Source organism: Pantherophis guttatus, chromosome 4 (genome assembly GCF_059756535.1).
Source record: "Pantherophis guttatus breed Tessera chromosome 4, ASM5975653v1, whole genome shotgun sequence".
Taxonomy (NCBI): Eukaryota; Metazoa; Chordata; class Lepidosauria; order Squamata; family Colubridae; genus Pantherophis; species Pantherophis guttatus.
In genome coordinates this window covers 98,217,819-98,240,464 of record NC_142066.1, presented here as the reverse complement: position 1 = coordinate 98,240,464, position 22,646 = coordinate 98,217,819, and the positions used below count along the sequence as shown (strand labels likewise).

The window sequence follows — 22,646 nt, the reverse complement described above, 5'->3', positions numbered from 1 at the left end:
GAAATTCCCCCCCTCCCCATTTTCCTGCTGATTATCCTTTCCTTGTGCTGAAAACACGGAGGGAGCATTTTTTGGATGTGGGTCTGTGCAGGGCTGATGAGCAGAGGGGGGGAATCTTGTTTAGGTGAGTACGGTGGAGCAGACAGGCATAAGTGTGGGTGCTCCTTGGATTTTGTTGGCCGCCTTGTTCATCACTGTTTGATTTTGCTTGAGATGTGGGAGAGGGAGAAAGATCAGAAGCAGACAGGCAGATGCAGCACACCCAGCAGCTGGGCAGAGGTGAGGTGGGGGGGGGATAGATTCCAATGCATCACACTGCCTTCTGCATTGTCATAGCAGCAGCCTGAGCAAGACCCAAGCTCCAGGCTACAGGCCTAGCAGAGCGTAAACCATGGTCACTGCCTGCTCCAGAGCCACAAGATGAGCTGCCTGGCACCATGGGTAGGGCCAGGACTGACAAGAATGTGCTGGAAACACCTTGAGGCGCCCAGAGAGACAGAAGAGGCAGCTCCTGGCCCTCGCTGGCTCAGCTGATCCTTGATTAAGGGACTGAGCCTCCATGTAGTGACCAGGGAAGGGAATGGCTGCCTCTTATGCTGGCAACACCCACCACCTTCACTATGGCTTATTTTTGGGATAGGGCTTATATTCGGCACAGGCGTGAAAATCGGTCTAGGGCTTGTTTTCGGGATAAGTCATGTTTTCAGGGAAACACGGTATTTCCAGTGCTTCCTTCATCTTACTTGTTTCTAGGTGATATTTTTTCATCAGGTATTCCTTGGTCTACTTGTTCTTTAACTTCTTTTATTTCACCTGTTCTAGCTTGCTTGGATTTGATCCTAGCTTGCTGATCTTAATTTTCCAATCTGATCTTCCATTATTATTGTTTTTATCATCATCATCTTCCATTGACTCTGGAAGGTCCCCAAATAAAAAAGAGAAACAAATAAAACAATAATATAGTAAAAAATAAGGAACAAAATATGGCAAAAGCCAGGCAGCATTCCCGTTCTTCAGAATGAGCTACACTTATCCTAGCTAAAAATCTGAGCAAAATATCAAATCTTCAAGACCCTACAAAACACCAGCAGAGTGTGATTACCCAGATTTCAGGAGCAGGGCTCATTCCAGAGGTCAGGTATTGCAACAGAAAAGACATATTTCCAGGGTTCCAACATATATAATTTTTCATTGAAGAGGAATCAATATATAATTCCAAGTGGAATTAAGTTGGTCAGGCAAATACTATGGGGAATAGATGATCTGCCAAGTAACCAGATCTTATGCCATTTGGAGGGCTACAGGTACTACATCCATTTAAAAGCAATTATCAATATCCAGTATACATTCATTTATTTATATATTGATCCACCACCATTTCTATTTCAAAATTTTTGAAAGTGTGTTGAAATTGTTCTGGTTTTATGGACTTATTAATTTGGTTTAATTAGCACTGGACACAGCCATGTTCTGGTGCATATTCATTGAATATTATGCTTAGCCCTGGGCTAAAAATATTCTGTGTGGTGAGCCATCATTAAATTAATATGAAAACAGAATGCATTACAATGGACATTACAATTTTACAATCCATCTTGATTCCATCTTCTATCATGGGTCTCTTTCCACTTATTTATAATCATGGTATGAATATTTCTTACAAATTTGTTTTCATTGTACTATATTCATTGTCTTTATCTCATTTCTGGCCCATGATGTACTTTTCCCATTAAGCAATAACTCATATATATAATTTTCTCCTTACACCTGCATTTCCAACAAACATACAAAACACTCTATGCATCTTAGATAATTTATATGGTATTAAATATGACCAGTTCATCATTTTATAGAAATTCTCTTTAAGATTATAATTCAATGTGAATTTCAAGCCTTTAGTCCACGTATTTTCCCATTGCTAACATTTTTTATAACCAACATTTCCAGTCCATTGAATGATACAATGTTTGATGTGCTCTCTCTGTAGGTCCAATGTAACATTTTATAAACCTTAGCTTTAAGATGTTCATTAGCACACAGTATATTTCAATTTCGTTTTTAGCAACTTCAAAACCATATTTAATCCAAATCAAACCTTTATTTTCTATTGTAGATAGATAAACAAGTGACATTTTAGCTCTTCTTTTGATTTAAGAGTGGGTTCACTTTGAACGAAGGATATTATTTCATTATAAATCCATCAGTTAGGGTTCCCTGTGATCTCCTTCTTAAAAAAGGCTTTTTTGGGTAACACTCCAAAAAAGATACTTTTCTTTATATTTATCCCAAACTCTATAAATGTGGTTCTTAAAATCCATATTCATTTTAACTATATCCTACCACAGATAGGCATAGCAATTCATAGCCGTTTCAAGGCCACAGTTGTTAGCGTCCACAGTACCAATCAGTTCCTGGCAGCTTGTCAGATAATTACATGACTGCTGCACATTATGACTGAAAACCTGACTCTAACAAAACTACATTGGCTGAAATCAAGTGAGCCAAATGTTTAAATGCACAGAGGATTCTTCCCCCCACCATCTATAATGGTGGTCTACTGCATTGTCTGTGCTGCATGGTGCTCTTGTAGCAGATTTCTCATGAAATAGATTGCTGACCAAGTGAAATGGCCCAAACAATTGTTCTAACAAATGTGCCTGAGGTAGGCAGCACCAAACAATGAAAAATGTTCCAGAAATTTATGAGCACTTTGCAGATTTCTATGAATATGTGCAACATCAGAAGAGCAGGGGAAGGAGAGTGAATTCATTTAGTGCAAACCTTCTGAAGTACAGCATGTCCTTACCCAAAAGCAGGGCATCCTTTGCGGAACCTTCAACTTCTATTGAGGAAAGGTCAGTGCCCATAAGCCATAGATTTAGTATTAGCAGAGGGGGAAGCCTCTTAAAACCATCTGCTGCTTACATAGGTATTGTACCTATGGAAAGTGTCAGCAGCCTGGGCACACGGATATCCCGCAGAGCTCTGGGGATAAGCAGTGTCTTCTTACAAGGTCTTCATAGTTCCTGTACAACCATACCACTATTTCACGGATTGGAAAAAGAACGAAGCCTATCTTATGAAAATATGAACAGATGCTTGGTGGATTACATTGAAAAGGTGAAAACTTTGGAGCAAGTCAACCAGGAACTTGAAGGACATATCCGTGCTTACCTGAACAAGAAATCTTCCGCTGACAGTAAATGGGGATCTCTAAGGGAGAGCTGGGCAACCATTTATCATCAAGTAAGTATGAAACTTTATAGCAAGAACAAAAAAAATGAAGCATTTGTTAATCACAGCCAAATTCGCCAAATTCATCTAGATCTTGATGAGGCTACTTAAGTTGAAGCTTAAACACCATTTTCTCCTACCTGATATAATTTAATCTTCATAAAAGTAAATTCTATTGTTTATATTGTTTTGCAAAATTCAAATCAAGTTTGAGCCTTTCCATAGAGCATCTGTAAGTTTTTATTCCTTTATTTAGTGTATTACCTGACTCTCCACAATTCTGAGTGGTTCACAAGAAAATATTAAAGAAGAATGAAAAGTTGTTTGTTTTTCTTTTAAGTAGTTATTGAGGAGGATTGAACAATTAAGAGAAATACTGCCAGAACTGTTCAAGTTTATGCACTTATATAACCTTTTTACCAGTATGATTCTATATGTAATGAAGAAAGTGAGATTTTCATTATATTCCCATCCTTGTCACCTTTTAAAATTACAATTTTGTTCAGGGAATAGAGACACACTAATAAGTGAAACTTAATATCATCCAAAGCATAAGTGATAACAGCATAGGGAAGCCTCATTTGCAAGTCTCCCACAACTGTTTTCAAAATCAATTTTCAGCTTTTGGAAACATAATCATACAAGTACAATACGTGGGAGCTATCATGTTATTGGCTATTCGCTCATTTACCAATAATAAACATGTCCAAAAAAGCTAATAGTGTATATATTTCAAATATACACACATATTTCAGGAGATCAAAAAATAAACAAATAAATTGGAGGAGGGATGGACTCTGATAGATAAGATCTCAAACAACATGCTTGTTATGAAAGAGTCAAACTCCTACGAGAAATATTTCAACATTTGAGCTTTTTTTTTTTTTTACATTTTGGGATTTACAGTAATCACTTAGGAATTATCACATACAATAACAGAGGAATGCCATCTCATCAAAAATACAGTGTACAGGAAACATGCTTGTAATATATAGGACATATAAAAGCTGTTTTAAATAATTCCAATAGCAATAGTGCCATACGGCAAGTTATTGTTACTCAGTGGTTCACTCTGAAGATTCATCCATTTTTCCACTCTACAGTGTTGTCAGGAAAACATTAAGTCACGTCTATGCAAACACCATTTGAGTAAGATGTTATTCTAGCATAGAGTTCCATCCGTATACAATTTTGGATATAGATTGTATATTTTGTTTACATTTGACTCTTTGAACTGTTATAGGTAGGGGATGCAGTTCTGGAAAATGCCCGCCTCATGTTGCAAACAGAAAGTATTCAAGCATGTGCTGAAGATGTTAAAGACAGGTAAGATTAAGTTAAAAATAAAAATTCAATATTTAAAAAATAAAGGAACTGTATTGGAAATAAATTGAGGAAACTGGAACCCGATCCTCTTCCATCAGTAGAAGGCAACTGTGACTTCAATAACTAGTAGTTCTTCATGCCAGAAGTCTAAACTTTGTGATATTATTTTGACATATTCTCATTTTTACTGCAGGTATGAAAATGAGCAACCATTTCGAAAGGCAGTGGAAGATGAAATTAACTCTCTCTATAAAGTAATTGATCATGCTAATTTGACTAAAGTAGATCTGGAGAGTCAGATAGAAAACATGAAGAAAGAACTAGCTTTACTGTCAAAGAATCATGAAGAGGTAAATCAATTCTGAGAAACAAAAAATTATATGTATTCGACTTCTATCTAAACAAAAGATGGAAATGAACTTTATGTCTGACAAGGACATTTTGATACCAGAATTTTAATGCCATCAATAAGCATTTTATCATTTTGTAATACTGCATACCGATTAAAGTTTAATTAGCATTAAAACCAATAGGCAAAAAACACTTTATAAGAAAACATTATGAAACCTCTACTTTCTTTTGTATTCATATTCAGAACGCAGCCACGCGAGCTGTCGTGGGTGCACCTAGGTACACCCACATTACACCAATTCTCTGCGAGCCGCACTGGCTCCCTATTGGTCTCCGGTCACAATTCAAGGTGTTGGTTATTACCTTTAAAGCCCTACATGGCTCAGGGCCAGGTTATCTTCGAGACCGCCTTCTGCCGCATAGCTCCCAGTGACCGGTAAGATCCCACAGAGTTGGTCTCCTCCGGGTCCCATCAGCTAAACAATGCCGGCTGGCGGGCCTGCGGGGGAGGGCCTTCTCTGTGGCGGCCCCAGCTCTCTGGAACCAATTACCTCCTGAGGTCCGGACCATCCCCATCCTATTGGCCTTCCGAAAAGCGGTGAAGATCTGGCTTTTCCGGCAGGCCTGGGGCCGTTGATCTCGCTCTTGTGATCTGGCGAGATTCGGCCATGAATAGTGTGAATGAGTTTTTAATGTTTTTAATTTTTAAATGTTTTTTATAATGATTTTTTAAAATGTATTCTGAGCCACCCTGAGTCTTCAGAGCGGGGTGGCATATAAATTGAATTAATTGAATTGAATTGAATTAAATATTAGAAATTTCTGAGTTATCCTTAGTAATTATACTAAGTGTTGTAAACTGAGACAAACAGATATGTATTCAAGGCTGTTCTGTTTTTCACAGAACATCATAGAAAATAAGCAATGGCTATCAGCAGTACAGCATATATTCACTATCAGATGTACAGCCTTCACCATCATAGTTATAAATATCAATGGCTGTGGAATCCAAACATTTTGGAGTTCCCAGAGAGATCTGGCTATCGATTATGGGAATAGTGGTAGATTAGATGGGATTTCAACCTGTACCAGAAGGGCTTTTTTATGTACTTATGAGCATCAACAAATGTAATCATGTACCGGATTTAAATAAAAACTTTTGAAGCAATGCAAACCATTTGAGTCATAGCATTGTGATAACTGTTTTATTAAACTGACAAGTTAAATAATTTTGCAAACCACCCATTCGTTTTAAGATACTCTTGAACATGACTTGTTCTCAAGAAAAATATATTCATAGTTGCCACTTAAAGCCACAATGTGATTTTTATGTTTGTATTAAATTCTAACAGATATTATGAAATACAAGTTGAGAAATAGCTCTTTCAACACCTTACTATAGAGGCAAATGCACTGCATAGTGACTAAGTTGCATCAAAAAATAATTGCTCTGGCTTTTGTTATAATATGTGCTTCTGTTTCTTTAGAAGGATTATTTTATTTATTTAAATGAATTGGTCATCTATTTGTAACAACTTTATTTCCAGGATATCAAAATGCTTTACAAACAGCTTGCTTTATCACCACTGGAAGAATCAGAAACCTCCATTGGAATTAGCCTGGATGACATTTTGAAGAAAATCCAGATTCAATGGGAAAAAAATGTTGAACAAAACTATACTGAGACTGATCTCTTACTCCATGCTAAGGTAAGCATGGAACAAGCTAAGATTAACTATAAGAATTAATTTCAAATTGTTTTAAGTCAATTAAACATAATCAAACAGCATACAGTATAAGCTTTTGAATTATGCAGAATATTTCAGCAAAATTGTAAATAAAACCAAGAATGCAGCAGGAAATAGTAAAACAAGACCCACAGGATTTGCATTTGATCCAGTCTATGTGTAGAAGAGGACAAAAAGTCATGCAATGCATATAAAAAAAGGATAAGCTTTCAAGCCCATGGTTGCAGCTGCCATTTTGACTTTTACAGTAATTCTCATTGTGGATATCCGTAACTTGATAGGTAACGGAAAAAAGTTATAAACATTCAAATTAGGCTCTTTGAATGCTCTTTGATAGTTGCAAATTGCAACTAGGATTATCTATAGCTCTGCTAGGATGAAAAAACCTAGCAATTTCTGCTCCTCTATTTTATCAAAATTTAGCTTCAAATTGTCAAGTGGAACTAATGTTAAGTGAAAGAAACTCCCCAAAAATGTGAATTGGTTACACACACACACACACACACATTTATCAGGCTAATCCAAAGGTCGAGAGCATGGGAAGCTTTTGATTTCTCCAGAATTGTTCATCAGTAGAGTGATTATGTGCTATTAAATTATTTTCATTTCTAGCAACCAGTTTTTTTCCACAATGCTCTATCCCTAACTTGTTCTTTCAAGTCTCCCAATGGTGCACTTGGGATAACTGAATCTATCCACCTTGCTGTTGATCATCCTCTTCATCCCTTTCCTTCTTTTCCAGCATTAGAGCCTTCTCCAGAGAGCTGGGTCTTTGCATAGGTCTAAAGTAGGATAGATGATGATGATGACAAAAAGCTGGCTACTGTTGAAGGAAATTAATAAATTTAGGTAACTGTAAGTTCACTGGCTTGGTTCCTGCCTATAATAGTCATACTTAACAGTATAACTTTATGGGTCAAATTATCTCTCTTCAGTGTCATCAGTTTTACTGGGATTGAAATAAGACTAGTATAATCTAGATTTAACCCAGTTGTCTGCTTTTACATTTTAATGTAATGCTATTCATTATTAAGACTGTCCAATGCTTCTGATTTGATTAGGAAGAAATGTCTCAAAATACATGGAAATGTATTTTGACAAATGTAGACTTTATCTGTGACTCATTAGAACAGCCACAATCCATAAAACAAGCTAGAGCCACTGAAATGAATTACAGGTGCGGTGTTTATACATAGACAAACTCAGCACTTCTTCCTAGCAATCTGAAGCACTACTCATTAGCAATAACTTTTATTTCCATTTTCTTCTGACATTTCTATTCAATAATTATATTTATTTGTGTTAATAATTAAAAAGCTGGATCCAAAACTTAGTAATTTTCCTTTCATTTTTCTCTAATATACTGTACCTATGTAGAGACCAGAAAATAAAACAATGTTTTTCTGTTTATCACTGTTATGTCAGCAATCCACAGAAACAATGCCTGCTGTACAAACACAAGAGGCAGAGTTGGCTGAATCCCTAAGGGCAGAGTTTCATGAAACAGCTTGCAAAATTCAAAGCCTGCAAGTAGAGACCGAATCACTGAAAACATTGGTGAGTAAGGGACCAGGCATCTCTTTCTGGCAAAAATAACTGACCTGGTTCACATATTATATTATGTGAAAATGTGTTTGGCTTTATTTTTATTTTTTATTTTGATTTATATGCCGCCCTTCTCCAGAGATTCAGGGCGGCTTACAATGCGTTAAGCAATAGCTTTCACACTTTTGTATATTTATACAGTCATCTTATTGCCCCCACAAACTGGGTCCTCATTTTACCTACCTTAGAAAGGATGGAAGGCTGAGTCAACCTTGAGCCTGGTGAGATTCGAACTTACAGTAATTGCAGACAGCTGGTGTTAATCACAATGCTTTTAGTTTGCTGAGCCACCAGGCCCTTGACTTGGAATGTTAGTGAACTATATGTTATATTTATAAACCATGGCTTTCTATCTGAATACTATACAAAAGCAGTATTTATTCAACAAACATAACTCGCTAAAACCTAGATTAATGCAATATGTCAATTCAGCCATTTCTCCTTTGAACTCAAATTCTTTCAATTTATTTGTGGTACCATCTTTCTACTGTGAAAAGCTACCTTTCAGAAATAAGCTGCAAAGCAGAGTTTATTAGGAGTTAGGCAAAAATAAAACTGATTTTGTTCTCCCAAGCAGCCAGTTTAGGAAAAGAATACACAGATCTTATTTAAAGTTCTGGACTGATCTCTTCCAGAGGGCTTTTCAAATTAACTGAAAAATACCCCTTGTCTTAAGATATAAAACTTTTATGTTAAAAGGCTACATTTTAGACATCACAATTTTTCCATTCCATTATTAAAATGCCTAATTGTCTCTTTTGCTTCTATGTATTATAGTAGAGCAGCCATTTTATGAACTGGATCCCCTCACCCCTAGAATGACCCTTTTCTTTTGAGTTCATATGTTCTTAAAATATCAAATGGTCCCCAAAGCTTAGTGCATTATTAATAAACAGCTGACTAGCTCTAAACTGTTTACTATCAAACAACACTTTCCATGAGTTTTTACAAATCATGAATTAGAACCTGCTTTCTGATAAAACAGTAATCATTACTATCATTACTAAATTATCCACTTTTAACTTGAATTTTGGAATGCACTGATAATACAGATAATAATATTGATGTCATCTGGAAAAATTGATCTTTTACCAAAATATTGAGGGCAGCTACATTAGCAATATTTAAATGCTCCTGATCAGTATTTATTTTAATGGCCAAATAATCTCTTTGACTGGAATTCTTTAGTCTGTGCATAGCAGCTATTCTGCAGGAATAATTTATTAATATATTTTTCTTCTAGAAATTAATATGTATCTGAGAGGATTCTATATTTGAAAAACTAGTATGTATGGATTTATAATTGTATCTAAAGACAGAAATTCAAAAGATTTAATGTTCAACATTCCATGGATGTTTTGTCTTTACAGAAGAGAGGCTTAGAAAACTCTCTTTATGATGTCAAGCATTGGCATGACATAGAGCTTCAGAATTTAGGCTCTGTCATTGCCAAACTGGAAGCAGAAGTAAGAGAAATCCAAGGGGAAACTGAGCAGCAGCAAAGAAATCATGAAACTCTACTGTCCATTAAAACACAACTCGAGTCAGATGTTGCTACATATCACTGCCTTCTAGAGAAGGAAAGCAGGTATTCTTTTTAATGAGTGAGAATTGTGTGTTGAATTTACGTAACAGCATCTCTGGGCCCACGGAAAGGAAAATCAGAGTTAGCTGATTCAGTAAGGAAAAAAAAGCAGAATATTCCTAGTTGTGGGTTACATTCATAGAAAATGGTAGAATTCCTGGTTTGCCCAACATGCTCCTTCTACCGTGTTTCCCTGAAAATATGACCCTGTCTTATATTTTTTTGAACCCTGAAATAAGTGCTTGGCCTTGTTGCCATGTGCTCAAAAGCCCAATTGGGCTTATTATCAGGGGATGTCTTATTTTGGGGGAAACAGGGTACCAGCACCTGTACTACGGGAGGGATGAGGACATCCTTCAAACTAAGTCATTCCTTCCAGCAGATGGGATCTTAAGATAAGCCATTCCCCCAATGCTTTTTCTGTACTTTATTGAAGAAAGAAAACTGGAGTGTGGTGAAAGCTCTCGGCAGCCAAATTCAGATGCCACGCTTCTTGCCATCTTTTGTAGTCCATATCTCGTTAAGGTTTTTGAGCTCATTATGTGTAGCCATTGCCATTTTGGTTCTTTGCTCCAAGAATTGTATTTCTGCATAAGAAAATCCAAGCAGTTGATTAATAATTAATTAATAATTAAGAACCTATCACAAATACTACTTACCAAATAGGAATGCAGTTATGCACATACTTTATTCATATATTCGCTTTCTCCAACTTGGTGTCTCTCTAGATTGCAAACATTGTCAACTAGTGGTTCAGTTTGTTCAAAGTCTAAGCCTACAATATAGTATTACTTTCTTTAATCAGAGCAAAAAATAGCAGGCAGCTGTCAAACTATCAAACTACAATGCCAATCAATCCTAATTAGTGTTCCCAATAACTTTAGAAAGCACCAGATATATGGTATATATATTGAACATTTAGTTGTGCTTCCCTGTGTATTTTTATCAAGAAAGCCTGGCGTTTTTAAGGTGGCATTTAAAATTAAAACTAAAATTAGAATATTGTAATATTTTAATTTTAGTAAATTAACATGTTGCATTTGCAATTATCCTACCTACACTGTAAATAAAAAGCATCAAGTCCAATTTAGTAACTTCATTTGTATTCTAACATTTATTCAGCCCTTAAAACTATGAGAAAAATTTCTTCATTGCCTCAGATTAGGTGACTCTCCTGTTCATGGCATAGCTCTTACTAATCATTTACATGAGTGTAAGGACACATGGCTCCTAAGGGACCCGAAAATCTCAATGGATTTTCAAAATTAGTTTCTACTGAATGATACCTTCTGAGATAGCCACATCTGGTAAATTTCCAACGGTCCTGCATAAGATATTGTGAAATTTCAAGAGATAACACCTCAAAGAGACGTATCTTTCTCATAGTGGAAAATTTATGAGATTTAAGAGAAGAAATGCTTTTAAGAAATGATTTAAAAGATTTAAGAAAAGAAATGCTCTTTTAAAGCATTTGCATGTGAGTTTATTGTTCACAAATCTTGAATGAGATCATCAAAATTTTACAAGAATTAAAATTGTTTTAATTTTTTAAAAAATGGTATCCATGCCATTGAACAACGGTAGTCCATACCTGAAAAGTTTGCTAACTCTTCATATAAATCCATACATATACAAAATGTATTTGTGTATTTTAATTTTCTTATTTTTCTCTTATTTTCTCTTGCTAATATTAATAATTTTGTTTTGTTAATAAGTTAACAATTTTGTTCTTTTTTAGGAAATAATAACATGACATTTTTTGCATTTAACTTTCAGCTGATGTGTTTCTCGTCAGAAGACAATTATTACCATTCAAAGAAAAGTATTTTATTGGCAAGTGTTCATGGAAAACATGACAATAAAGTTTCTGTTTGATTTGCCAATCTAAGCAGGCCAACTTGCCTAATTATATTAAACGCCCTAAATGACTGCTTTGCATAAAAGTATAATAGAATAAAATATTAGGTTCAAGTACTGCTGTCCAATTTTTAAAAAACACTGAGCAACTAAATAATTCTACAATTTTATATATGTAATTTGGAAGTTGTATTCCAGTCACAGTGGGATTTACTCATGTTTTAATTAAAGGAATAACTGAGGAATCAGACTGACAAAACATTATAATCTAAATTGTATTTTTGTAGAACAAACTTTGAGCACTATACACTAGAAATATTTACGCTAAGCTTGTAAGGTACTTTGGAGTTTGTCTATTTGTTATTGATTGCACTCTCCAAGAATGGATGTTTTCTAGATTATCTTTTCTGTTTAATCTTGAACAATGATCTCAACAGAGCCCTAAGTGAGTATTTTATATTACCAACTTAGCCAAAAAATACTACTTTTTTAAAAAAATTAAAAACTGTTTGAGGAGGCATACTGAATCATATCTCAGTACTGAAAATGGTTTTATCTCTGTCCCTATTGCAGTTTTTTAATTTAAATTCCATACATATCCACAGTGATTTTTATTTTAATCAGATAGTAATAGGGATGCATTGTATCCTAGAGGTTTTCTCCTGTGGAGCAAGTAGTAATTTCGCAAAGAGTGAGTATTCAGATGATGCAAAGAGATTAATGTTGATTTCCCCTTTCATGATCCCAATCCAATTCAATATTCTTCCCTCTCCAGAGAAGCTGTGAAGCTTCAAAATGCAAAATATGCTACTTTATTCCCTGAGAAGAAGGTTGTGGAGAATTCCAGAATGTTCCATTTAAAGAAAAGTACCATATTTTTTGGAGTATAAAACGCACCTACTTTTTTTAATGAGGAAAAGAAAAAGAAATCTCCCTCTGCTTCTGCGCAATTTTGCCTCGTTGCACCAAACAGCCTGCTTTACTTTCATTTTCGTTTTCAGCATAGCTTGATTAGCACCAGGAAAAAAAAATGCTCCAGTTGTTTACCTCTTTGCAGCAAGCAGCAGAGCCCTGCACAAAACAGCTGAGAGCAAATCAGCTGAGAGTCGGGAGGCGGATCCAATCAACGTGTGCTAATTAGGCTGTGCTGAAGCTGAAAGGAGTTGTTTTTTTCTTGCTGTTTGCTTGCAAGGAGGTAACTGCCATGAGGCAGAGGCCAAAGGGTGGGGGCCAGTGGGTGGGCGGGGCTACATTCGGTGTATAAGACACACCTAAATTTTCACCCCCTTTTAGGGGGGGAAAGGTGCATTTTATATTCTGAAAAATATGGTATATTTTGCACAACTCTTTAAAAAATAGAGCATTGCATTAGAAATGCATGGTGTTTAATCTCAATTCATTTGATCTAAGAAAGAATTCCCTATAGCAACATTTAAAAAATGTTGACTAACATCTAGAAAAGTGTGTGTGAATTAGAGTTCTTCCAGCAATCAGGAACTTCAAATCCTAACTCAAATCAAACTCAATGCTCATAATATTCACAATAGATGGTTTCTTTTTTGGAGGGGGGAGGACACATTTCATCATGCATCAATCTGACATAAAGTCCTTTTATTATTCCAAGCAAAGAGATCTGTAAGGTTATAAAACTAAATAGGTTCATTTACAGAGTTTCATGGTTCAGCTCCTTATTTCCCTCGTTTTTCTTTTGTGACTGTGATGGTCAAAAGAATAATAAAAGAATAAACTGATTTTTAGAATGGTAAATAAAATTTTTACAAATACTATACATTTCATGGTTTAGCACCCGAAACTTACTTCAAATACATGCTGCAATTTCAATTCACAATATTAGGTCAGCTAATAAAGAAGTTTTTAAATGAACATAACTTGTAAAAGATAAGGAAAAAAAACCTTTTGGAATAATGTTTAAAATGAGAGATCCTTACACACACACACACACACTTCAACGTAACTGAAGTTGCATTTAACATAGTATATTTTAATCAATATATGGTGCTAAACTGTGCCTCTACATCATGGCAGGATTGTGTCTTGACTTTATTGCTGTGCATTCGTAATAAGACTTTAAAACTGCTAATGACTTTAAAATCTTTTAAATTCATTTTTCTGGTAATTCTAAAGGGAACTTTACTGTAGGATATAAAAAGCACGAGAAAAAGCAACTAGAAGGCTTATTCTCTGATTATAGGCGACTCCAAACTCAAGTCAAGAAGATAATTAAAAGGAGAACCCTCTGATACCAATAAGCCAAATTTTCGTGACCTTTGCCGTCAGCTTCCGTCCATGCTTCAGAGAAGTCACTGCAAGTAAAGTCAAATTGTGCAGGCTCCTCTCCCGCCTCATAGCGCATGCCCCCACCAAGCTCCGCCCACTTTACGCTAACGAATCACTTCTCAGAATTCTACTGTCCCCAGGCATGCGCACTAGATAATTCACCCGCAGGAATTCCTAACGTTCACTGCTGCCGGCACTCACTGCTACATGTACGTCAGTATCCCCCGCGCCTTTTGATTGGCTCCAAGACTTCGTTTTTTTCAGTGGGTTGGTCGCCTGAGGGACAAGTGCATGCGCTCTTCCTCCTTCCCACTCCGATGCCCAATAAAGTGGTTCTTTGAGTACTACGTTAGAAAAGCTCTGCTCCTTGACGGCGCCCCTCCCTCTCTTCTTCCCAACCTCTTCTTTCGGCTGTGACAAGTGGTGGCCGCCAAGGTGGGGAGCGGAAGCTGTTCTGCTCCTCTTCGAACGAACAGCGTTGAGGCAGGAGCAGGAGGGAAAGCGCGCGTGCGGTGGCAGTTTAAACTTGGACTTTCTGCTTCCCACAAGAGAACGGGAGCGGCGGGGACCCAGACGAACGTAAGGAGCACGCGAGGCTGCTGGGTGGCGCCAAGTTCTCACCGCCCTTAACCACTGAGGTTCGGGGATAGCTAACTCGCGACTGGTCAGTCCGTCAGTCATATCCGGTTTGAACCGGAGTGCGAGGAGGAGCTACCGCCGCCACCGCCATGGCTGAAACCGAGGAGAGGAGCTTAGACGATTTTTTCGCGAAGCGAGACAAAAAGAAACGAAAAGAGAAAAGCAGTCGAGGAAGTGCCACGGCCGCGTCTTCCTCGGCAGCCTCTTCCAATGCCACTGCCACGGGTGTGATTGGCGGAAGCCGGCAAGCAGAAGGCGCCCATGGAACCGCCTCTAATGCTAACTCGGCCACCGGCAGTGCTAAGGCGGCAAACAAGGTAAGGAGACCGAGTCCGATCAGGGAGAATTGGGAGTTATGGCTCGAGTTGGCCAGGAACTAGGGTGGAAGAGGATTGGAGAGGAGGAGGAAACTTTATCCTGACTACTTCCTGTGGGCGTTGGTAACTTCCTTTCGGTAGAGGGCGTCGCTATATCCCAGCTAGGCCATCTTGGATTTTCTCTGGGCCGCATGGGAGCTAGTTTTTCAGCTTTCTTCGCTCGTGGGGTCGAGGTTAGGGGCAATGGGAATCCATTTTGTTAGGAAATTGTCTGGTACACAGGACGACGTGGTACGTGGGGATCAATGCGGATAATTGATCAGTCTTGCTTGTCCAGGTTTGTCTCAAATTTTCCACCTGGCGCTCAGAATTTCTCTGTTTGAACCTGCATATTACTGCTATAGACGTGAGCACAGGAACTATTTTCTCATTTGCCGTTTTGAGCAACAGGAATATCTTGCTGTTGAGGCAGGATAAAAACAGGGCACTCACTTAAAAGTATAAAATATGAGAATGGTACATGGTTATTACGATTTTATTGCCTCCCTCCAAAAGCAGCCATTGATTATATGGATCAGACCAAAATTTATCTAGTCCAGCATTCTGTTTCTATATGCCACTAGTTCTCAAGATTAATGGTGCTGTAGACTAAAACAATATACTAATTTTTGTTCACATATCTCCGAACAAATTATGTAGGAAAGCAAGGTTTTTGATGACTGCAAGAGGAGGCATGCCACTTGTGAAACTATCCATATATGACAAGAGGCTAAGTTTCAGAATCCAGTGTAATTGCCTGCCTCTCCCCCTCGGGAAAAAAAAAAACTTAGAACAAAGGTAGACAACTAAGATACCTCAATTCTGATCTAGTCAGCTAGGGTAGCAATTAAGAGCAAGTTGGGGGTATTGTAGGAGCCATTTGTAATTGTACTTGACTTTTGTACTAATATAGTCTCATTCTCTTTGTAAATGGCTTTTGCTCCCAAGAAAGACCTGGCTCCTCATGGTTTCTCAAACCTTTTGGCAAACTTTATTCTTCAACAAAACTTTATTCAGCAGATGTGCATTGGTTGCAAAAACTGGACCATCACCAAATGGCAGCTATCGGTTAACAAAAGATTCTATCTTTTTGATATCACCTAGTGGTTAAACGCCGGAACTGTGAATATAAGCTATGGACAAACAGTCTTGTGCAGTCTGCCAATTTTTGAAAACTCAGCAAATTCACGCATCCAAACATTGCTGCCATCAGGAAGGATGGGCTTCTCTACCTCAAAAGATATATTAGGGAGCACCTTCAGGCTTTGACACTGCCAATTCATTGCTGCTGTTGTGCTGCTAGTCACTAAATAACTGATTGATGCACTATCCTTTGTAGGCCTTTCTGGTTGTGCTGGCATGTTATAAGGAATATTAAAGTGTTCAGTAACTGAAAAGCAAAACAATGAAAAGCAAAACAATATATATATAGAGAGAGGGGAGGGAGGGAGGCTGGGAATTTCAACAAGAATCACCACTCATAGCCTTTAATATGTTGCTTGTTATACAGCATCAACCCATTCTATAAGAGTACAGTGTAGAACAGCAATGATTTAGGGTAGCCTGATTTTCTGCTGACTCTTGGAGGGGAAGGGAGCTTGGCAAATAAGTGGATGAATGTAGCCTACATCAGTTAATGGTAAATGAAGATCCATTCCATCTTAATATCATAATGCATTGTTGACCAAATGTATGTCATTTTAATGCAACAAAATAGTTTTTAACTTGCAAATAATTTCTTCTATGTTTTCTCAGATGTATGAATTGATTATCCTCACAGCATGTTGTTGGTGAGAAATAATTGTTTTGCAGTATCTTCTAAGGTGGTTAGTAACTTGGATCTAAACTAAAATATAGCCAGTTCTCTCTCCTCCTTTTCATTCCTTTGTAAGCTTGCTCCAAGATGGGTGGCAAACTCTCGCATCTTCATGGTGGCATCACATGACGTATTAGGACTTTTTCCCCCTTCGCTAAAACGGGCATGGGTGTGGCCAGTGCGTGACGCATCCAGCCCGTGGGCTGCAAGTTTGACAGCCCTGCTGTAAGAAATTGAGTTTTGATTTCATTGCTCCCTTTTAAATCAAACTCTGAATTAGTCAAATCAAAGCTAACTTCTATGTGAAAGTGGGGATATACGACTAAATATCAAAAAACGTAACACAAAATGCCATGTTTCATATGTAGAGAGGTTTTACTATCTTGGAAGTATGATTAAATTTTAAGTTCTAATTTTAAAATTGGACTGTAACTGCAATTTTTTTTCTGTGAGAGTCATTCTATAGCTTCCAGTGCTGATTGTCTTTTATTAAGAACTAATAATGAACCTATGTAATCTTCATCTTGCAGGAAGAGGATGACTGGAAAGAATTTGAGCAGGAAGAAATAATTGACTACAGTGGCCTCAGAGTTCAGTCCATGCAAATTAGGTATTGTCTTGAAAGTATATAGGTATATATTAAAAACTAGTTCTGTATTTATGAATGATTCAGTTACTACTTGCAAATTCTAGATGAAGAAAAATGTAATCAGGTCTTTTCTCTAAGCTTGCCACACAGTAGCTAGTATTGCTTCAAAACATCAATGCTTGCTGTTCTTAAATGCTTTAATATTTCTGTGCTTGATGGAGAAATTACTATTAAGTATTTAATCTTGGTGATTATTAAAAACCAGCTTTTTTCATACCTAAACATTTTGCATCCTCTATTAGTTAGGAGTATATAGTTATTGACATGATTATGTTCTAATTGTCAGTTATCAGTCTTCATAGCATGAGATTGGAGATGTTCCCTTTTGTTTTAAATAACAACACGCTTTCAGTACTGTTATATGCTCAGTACTATATATTACACTGTTTACATATTATAGTATGAATGTGTTTACATAAGTGGTGAATGCTGCAATAGCTTTTTTTTGTCAGTGAAAAAGATGAAGAAGAAAGTGAGAAAAAAGAAGAACCAAGGGATAATAATGAGGAAACAGCTGGAAGTGTGGAGAAATCATCTGGTCCTTGGAATAGATCTGCTCCTACACAAATACCTGTTGCTGAAATTATTGGTGAGTTTTGCTCTGTGTTTCTTTTAATTCATCAGTGTTTACTGAATCAGCCATTTTATCTCATTTTTAGCTAAATGAAAATCTATTGAATAAACTTGAAATACAGCTATGATTTCTTGCTAAAATGAGTACTCCTTTGGAAATATTTTATTTCTAACATTTATTTAAGTAATAGATTGTCTGATACAAAGGAATCTTATACAGCCAGGATATTGAGTGTAGATTGAATATTAAATTGAAAAAAATCACTTAATTATCTAATTACATCTGATTGAGTTTTTAAAATTCTTTACAGAAAATCCAGAGCCAGTGCAATCCAGTGGAGTATATAGGCCACCTGGTGCAAGAGAAGGCAGGACACGAAAAGTGCCACAAGGTCCCCCAGAGATCTATAGTGATACACAGTTTCCATCATTGCAGTCCACTGCCAAGCAAGTAGATACTAGAAAGTAAGTATGGCAATGATCTAAAATATTTCTTTAAAACCATTCTTCTTACAACCTAGCAATTTCTTCATAGCTTTATCCACAGATCATAAACAGGTATACAATGTGATCTGCACTAGAGGAAGCAAGTGTGTTTTAAGCATAACTAGGGAAGATATGGATTTTATCAGATTGAAATTTTTAAAAAACAGTTTCTTGATTAATGTAGTGCTATTTAGAGAGGTGGGATGTGAGATTGTTGTATAACATGATGTAATATCAAATTACCTTCTAGGGGACTTGGTTCATTGCAGAGCTTCAGTATTTTAATTGATACGAAGTGGTTCAAATTTTAATTTTAGGAGGTTTAACGATGTTCAACTTAAGCGGTAAATTACAGTATATCTGTATTTGTACCACAATGTACATAAAGATGGCATTGCCAGATTTGTTTTGTAATGTTACTGCACTTGGGATTATTAAATGTGTGTTAAGTATGTTTTAGAGACTCCCTACATAATTGATTTTATTTGAATGTCAATTTTCTTGTAACACACTGCTTATAAATAAGTATTCTAAATCAGTAGATGCTTTCATGAGACTTAAGTTCAGTTCAAAAAACAAGCATGCAGAAACAATTATGCGGTTCTTTGTATTTAGCGTACGCTTTGGAAGTTTCTGAATGTTGCATTTAGGACATTTCCATATTCATAATTATTGACATGTTGCAGTGTTAGCCTATTTGGGATGTTGGGATACATTTTTATGGCTGCAATCCAGTGAACTGCCTTAGTAATGCTATCAAAAGTTTTGAATTTATGTGCTTGTAAAACAAAACCCAGTTTGTCACTTCAGAATCAGTTTATGAAATGGCATTGAGGTTTGTTCAGAGAAATGTCATCAGTACATATGCAAGCCCTTAATCATGCCTGCAATACTTCTTTGGATTATAGTCTCCTTTGTTAGGGCCCTAGTCATGGAATTTTGCAACTAAATTAGTGTCATTGATTAATATTGCTAAAGGGCAAGTGTATCTAAGACAGTTACTGATTACATTTATTTTCCCTTAGGGATAAAGAAATGGAGAAGAGCTTTGAAGTAGTAAAACACAAAAATAGAGGTAGGGATGAGGTTTCAAAATCCCAGGCAACTAAACTTCAGCTAGACAACCAATATGCTGTGCTTGGGGATCAGTAAAGCTGCACACATATTACAATTAAGGAATGGTTGTTTGATACCCTTCCACTCTTAAGGTAACTAAACTACACCAATTATGAACATGCCGTCTTGTTTCTGCTGGATCTTCTACAACAAGTGCAGACTACTTTGACGTAAGTGATTGCTTTTCTGCACTTTGAAAGTATACTTAATTTGGTACACCTTCTTTGTATTATGAGGGAAATTAATGTAAATTCTTGAACAAGAGTTCCCGGTGTTTTGATTCCTCTGCAGCCAGTGGTTATTTCAAATTTTTTTATGTTCAGATACTGAGCCTTCGTAAAGGTTGACTACCTCAGACTTGCTGCACTCATTGTGGATACCATGTGGATCACAACTTCTGGAAAAGGTTACAACTCTCTTTGGTGGCCATCTGAAACTCGAAACCAGCTCTACTGGATTCCTCTAAAGAAATCCTGCAGAAGTCAGCCATCTGAGTTGATAATATAAATGACAAATTTAAGTGACCTTAAATGTGCCCCATTTATTATATCCTTTCACATGTAGCCATAATTTACTAGGAACCTCTAATGCACAAAGATTTTTTTTAAAAAAATATGCAGCATAGTGTTGAGTTTTTCTTTTAATTTAGTTATCAGAAAATAAATACATATCCAGACAGAAAATTTATGGACACTAGTCTGTATATTCTGGTTTCATTTGTGTAAACTCTTCATTTGAAAAATAGCTTTCCGGTCTTGAGAAATTGCAATATAGTCAAGTAGTTGCATGGAATATGCAACTATATATACTTTACTGGATCTCAAAGAGTTAGGTTTTCTTTGGATAAATGGTAAATGTTTGCTCCTATAATATCTGGGACTTATTTTTGAGAAGTTCATTCTGAATATATAGCCTTAGCAACCTGTTAAGAAGCATCAGCTATTGCTCACACATACCATTATATTTGCAAATGGAAATACTTATATGTATAGTGAAAAATGTCCGTTGCTGTACTTTCTTACTGTTTAAGATTTGGATACATTTTGTGAATAAGATGTTGCATTTATGGCATTTTTTTCCTCCTGCTGCCCAAAGAATAATGGCAACCAGTTAAAACTCAGTTTTCTGGCCAGCTACGTACCCATTTATTTGGACAAATATTAACAGTATTTGAATACTAATTTGTGCTATATTATGCTGTATAACGTTAACTGTGAATAGAATTCAAACCAGCTCTGAAAGAGGTTCTTGCTCCTGAGTTTTTTTTTTTTTTTTTACTTAGTTCTTCTTCCAATCTGAATCAAATATGGCTACTCCTAATATGTCTTTCCAAATGTCTGGCTGTTTTCTGGACTCTCAAGGATTTAGACAAATGTATTACTTATGAGATAGCTATGTACTTTATAAAAAGATGACATTGCAATTAAGGAGTGTTTAGGATATGAAATCATTGCTTTAAATGAAGAAGAGACTGCTTAGAATAATTTATTCCTATTAAGAATTGTGAGATATATTCTTCTAAGTAGTTGTGTTTTATACAGATGCAGAACCAGTCCTCTACATGCTTAGATCACTGGAAGTAAAACAGCTGACACCGTTGAGTTGCTATCTTTCCTGAAAGTTGTCTATTTGCCAACAAAGCCTTTGCAGGGTATTAAAGCTGCAGAACTAAGATTATGTGAAATTTACAATTTTAAATCCCAGCTTTGACATTTTATTAACATTGTTACACATGAATCAAGTTTTAATATACTGTATGATAGGGTACATGAAGCTGTCCTTTGTATATTCACTTGAGTTCTTGGGCATAGTTGGCATAGAAAGTTAATATTGTAACATTAATAAATATAGAAATGTTCATGACCTCTGGAGTCTAATGAATATATAAACATACATGTTCTGATGCCATGCATCACTTCAGTGTGGCAAATACATGATCATGGTGTTGAAATATAGGGCTGTAATCTTATGCATGTTATAAGAAAAAGTTCCACTGAGTTCATTCATAGATATGCATTGAATTGGCTGTTGCAAAGTATTGGTGGCCCATAAGTAACTTGAAATGTGTGGTTATCATCTACCTCACTCTGTATGTCACTGCTAGCAACACCACTAATATCAAGTGGCAAAAAAAATTGTACTGTTTGTTCTTTAAGAGGAAACAACACTGCTAAAGTTGATAGCTTTTCATCTTGATCTCAGATACTTGTTATTAGTGAACATGCTTTCATTGAAATATTACACCATTGAATTAAAGTCAAAACTTTCAAAAGAAAATGGAGCTCTAGTGTGAACAAAGTACATATTTTATATTGAAGAATTATTCCTTGAGATTGTCTTAATTTTGGGAGCTCATACACGTGAATGGTTTATGACTTCATGCACTCTGAAGTTCTGCATCTTATTGATCCTAACAAATATATATGCTAATATATACTTCTGTTACACAATTGCTTTGTGATCCATGGGCAAAATGACTAATTATAAAGAAACAAACTAAGGTGATCTGAATGCAAATGAGTATTCTTTTAGTTCAGATATCTATTGTGAGCTGATTAAAATAAATGATAGGTTGAAGAAAACAATCCCAGTTTTTAACATTTTGACTTTGAAGTTCAGAGTATTTGATTCATGGTACTTCTGAAATCATAGTTAGCAAACAAAACAAGTTCATTCTGAATTGGTATTTAGGTTCATTGCTATTCTATGAATGCCCAGAAAAACTGAATACCCCTGGAAGACCATGTACATATTTTTAATTTGACTGTAACTAGCTGCATAACAGTGATTTATGCTTTTTAAATGAAAGCAGTGTCTATGTTCCTAGTCAAACAAATATGAACTATAATTTAGCAAGGTCTTAACAGTCATCTTCAGACAAGGGAATCTAAGGGACACAAAAACTATTTACATAAACTATAGCACAGAATATAGGATAATAAAACTTTTATTTGAGCAGCTTTTTTCTGCTCTTGCCAGCACATTTTTTATATCTCGATATATTTTA

At 36.2% G+C, this 22,646-nt stretch overlaps 2 protein-coding genes and 1 long non-coding RNA gene across 7 annotated transcripts in view; 2 read left to right on the top strand and 1 right to left on the bottom strand.

Annotated features, from left to right (window-relative positions):
- Positions 1-345: 345 nt before the first annotated feature.
- On the top strand, positions 346-11,737 carry BFSP2 (beaded filament structural protein 2). The gene is made up of 7 exons (XM_060685911.2): positions 346-3,246; positions 4,478-4,560; positions 4,754-4,910; positions 6,459-6,620; positions 8,085-8,216; positions 9,635-9,852; positions 11,626-11,737. Exons 1-7 carry the CDS (start codon positions 2,680-2,682, stop codon positions 11,627-11,629), a joined length of 1,323 nt encoding a protein of 440 aa, XP_060541894.1. The 5' UTR covers positions 346-2,679; the 3' UTR covers positions 11,630-11,737.
- On the bottom strand, positions 6,103-14,296 carry LOC132710223 (uncharacterized). 2 transcript variants are annotated; one of them, XR_009620961.2, is made up of 3 exons: positions 13,993-14,069; positions 10,276-10,436; positions 6,103-7,482 (listed from the first exon to the last, which is right to left on the bottom strand). It is a non-coding gene; the product is annotated as an uncharacterized LOC132710223 (long non-coding RNA). The 2 variants fall into 2 exon arrangements; XR_009620962.2 differs by lacking the exons at positions 6,103-7,482; positions 13,993-14,069 and adding an exon at positions 14,167-14,296 and having other exon boundaries at positions 10,262-10,436.
- CDV3 (CDV3 homolog) overlaps positions 11,661-22,646 on the top strand; it is a 26,591-nt gene continuing 15,605 nt past the window's right edge. Inside the window, exons 1-6 of one of the 4 annotated variants that reach the window (XR_004588837.3) lie at positions 11,661-14,960; positions 17,346-17,425; positions 17,917-18,053; positions 18,349-18,502; positions 19,549-19,809; positions 19,963-21,502. Coding sequence is in view for 3 of the 4 variants with exons in the window: in XM_034403924.3 (XP_034259815.1) it covers positions 14,733-14,960; positions 17,346-17,425; positions 17,917-18,053; positions 18,349-18,502; positions 19,549-19,675 (726 nt within the window). In the remaining variant the exon portion in view is untranslated. Of the gene's footprint in view, positions 14,961-17,345; positions 17,426-17,916; positions 18,054-18,348; positions 18,503-19,548; positions 21,503-22,646 lie in introns of those variants that run through there. The other 3 variants (XM_034403925.3, XM_034403924.3, XM_060685913.2) reach the window with 3 other exon arrangements.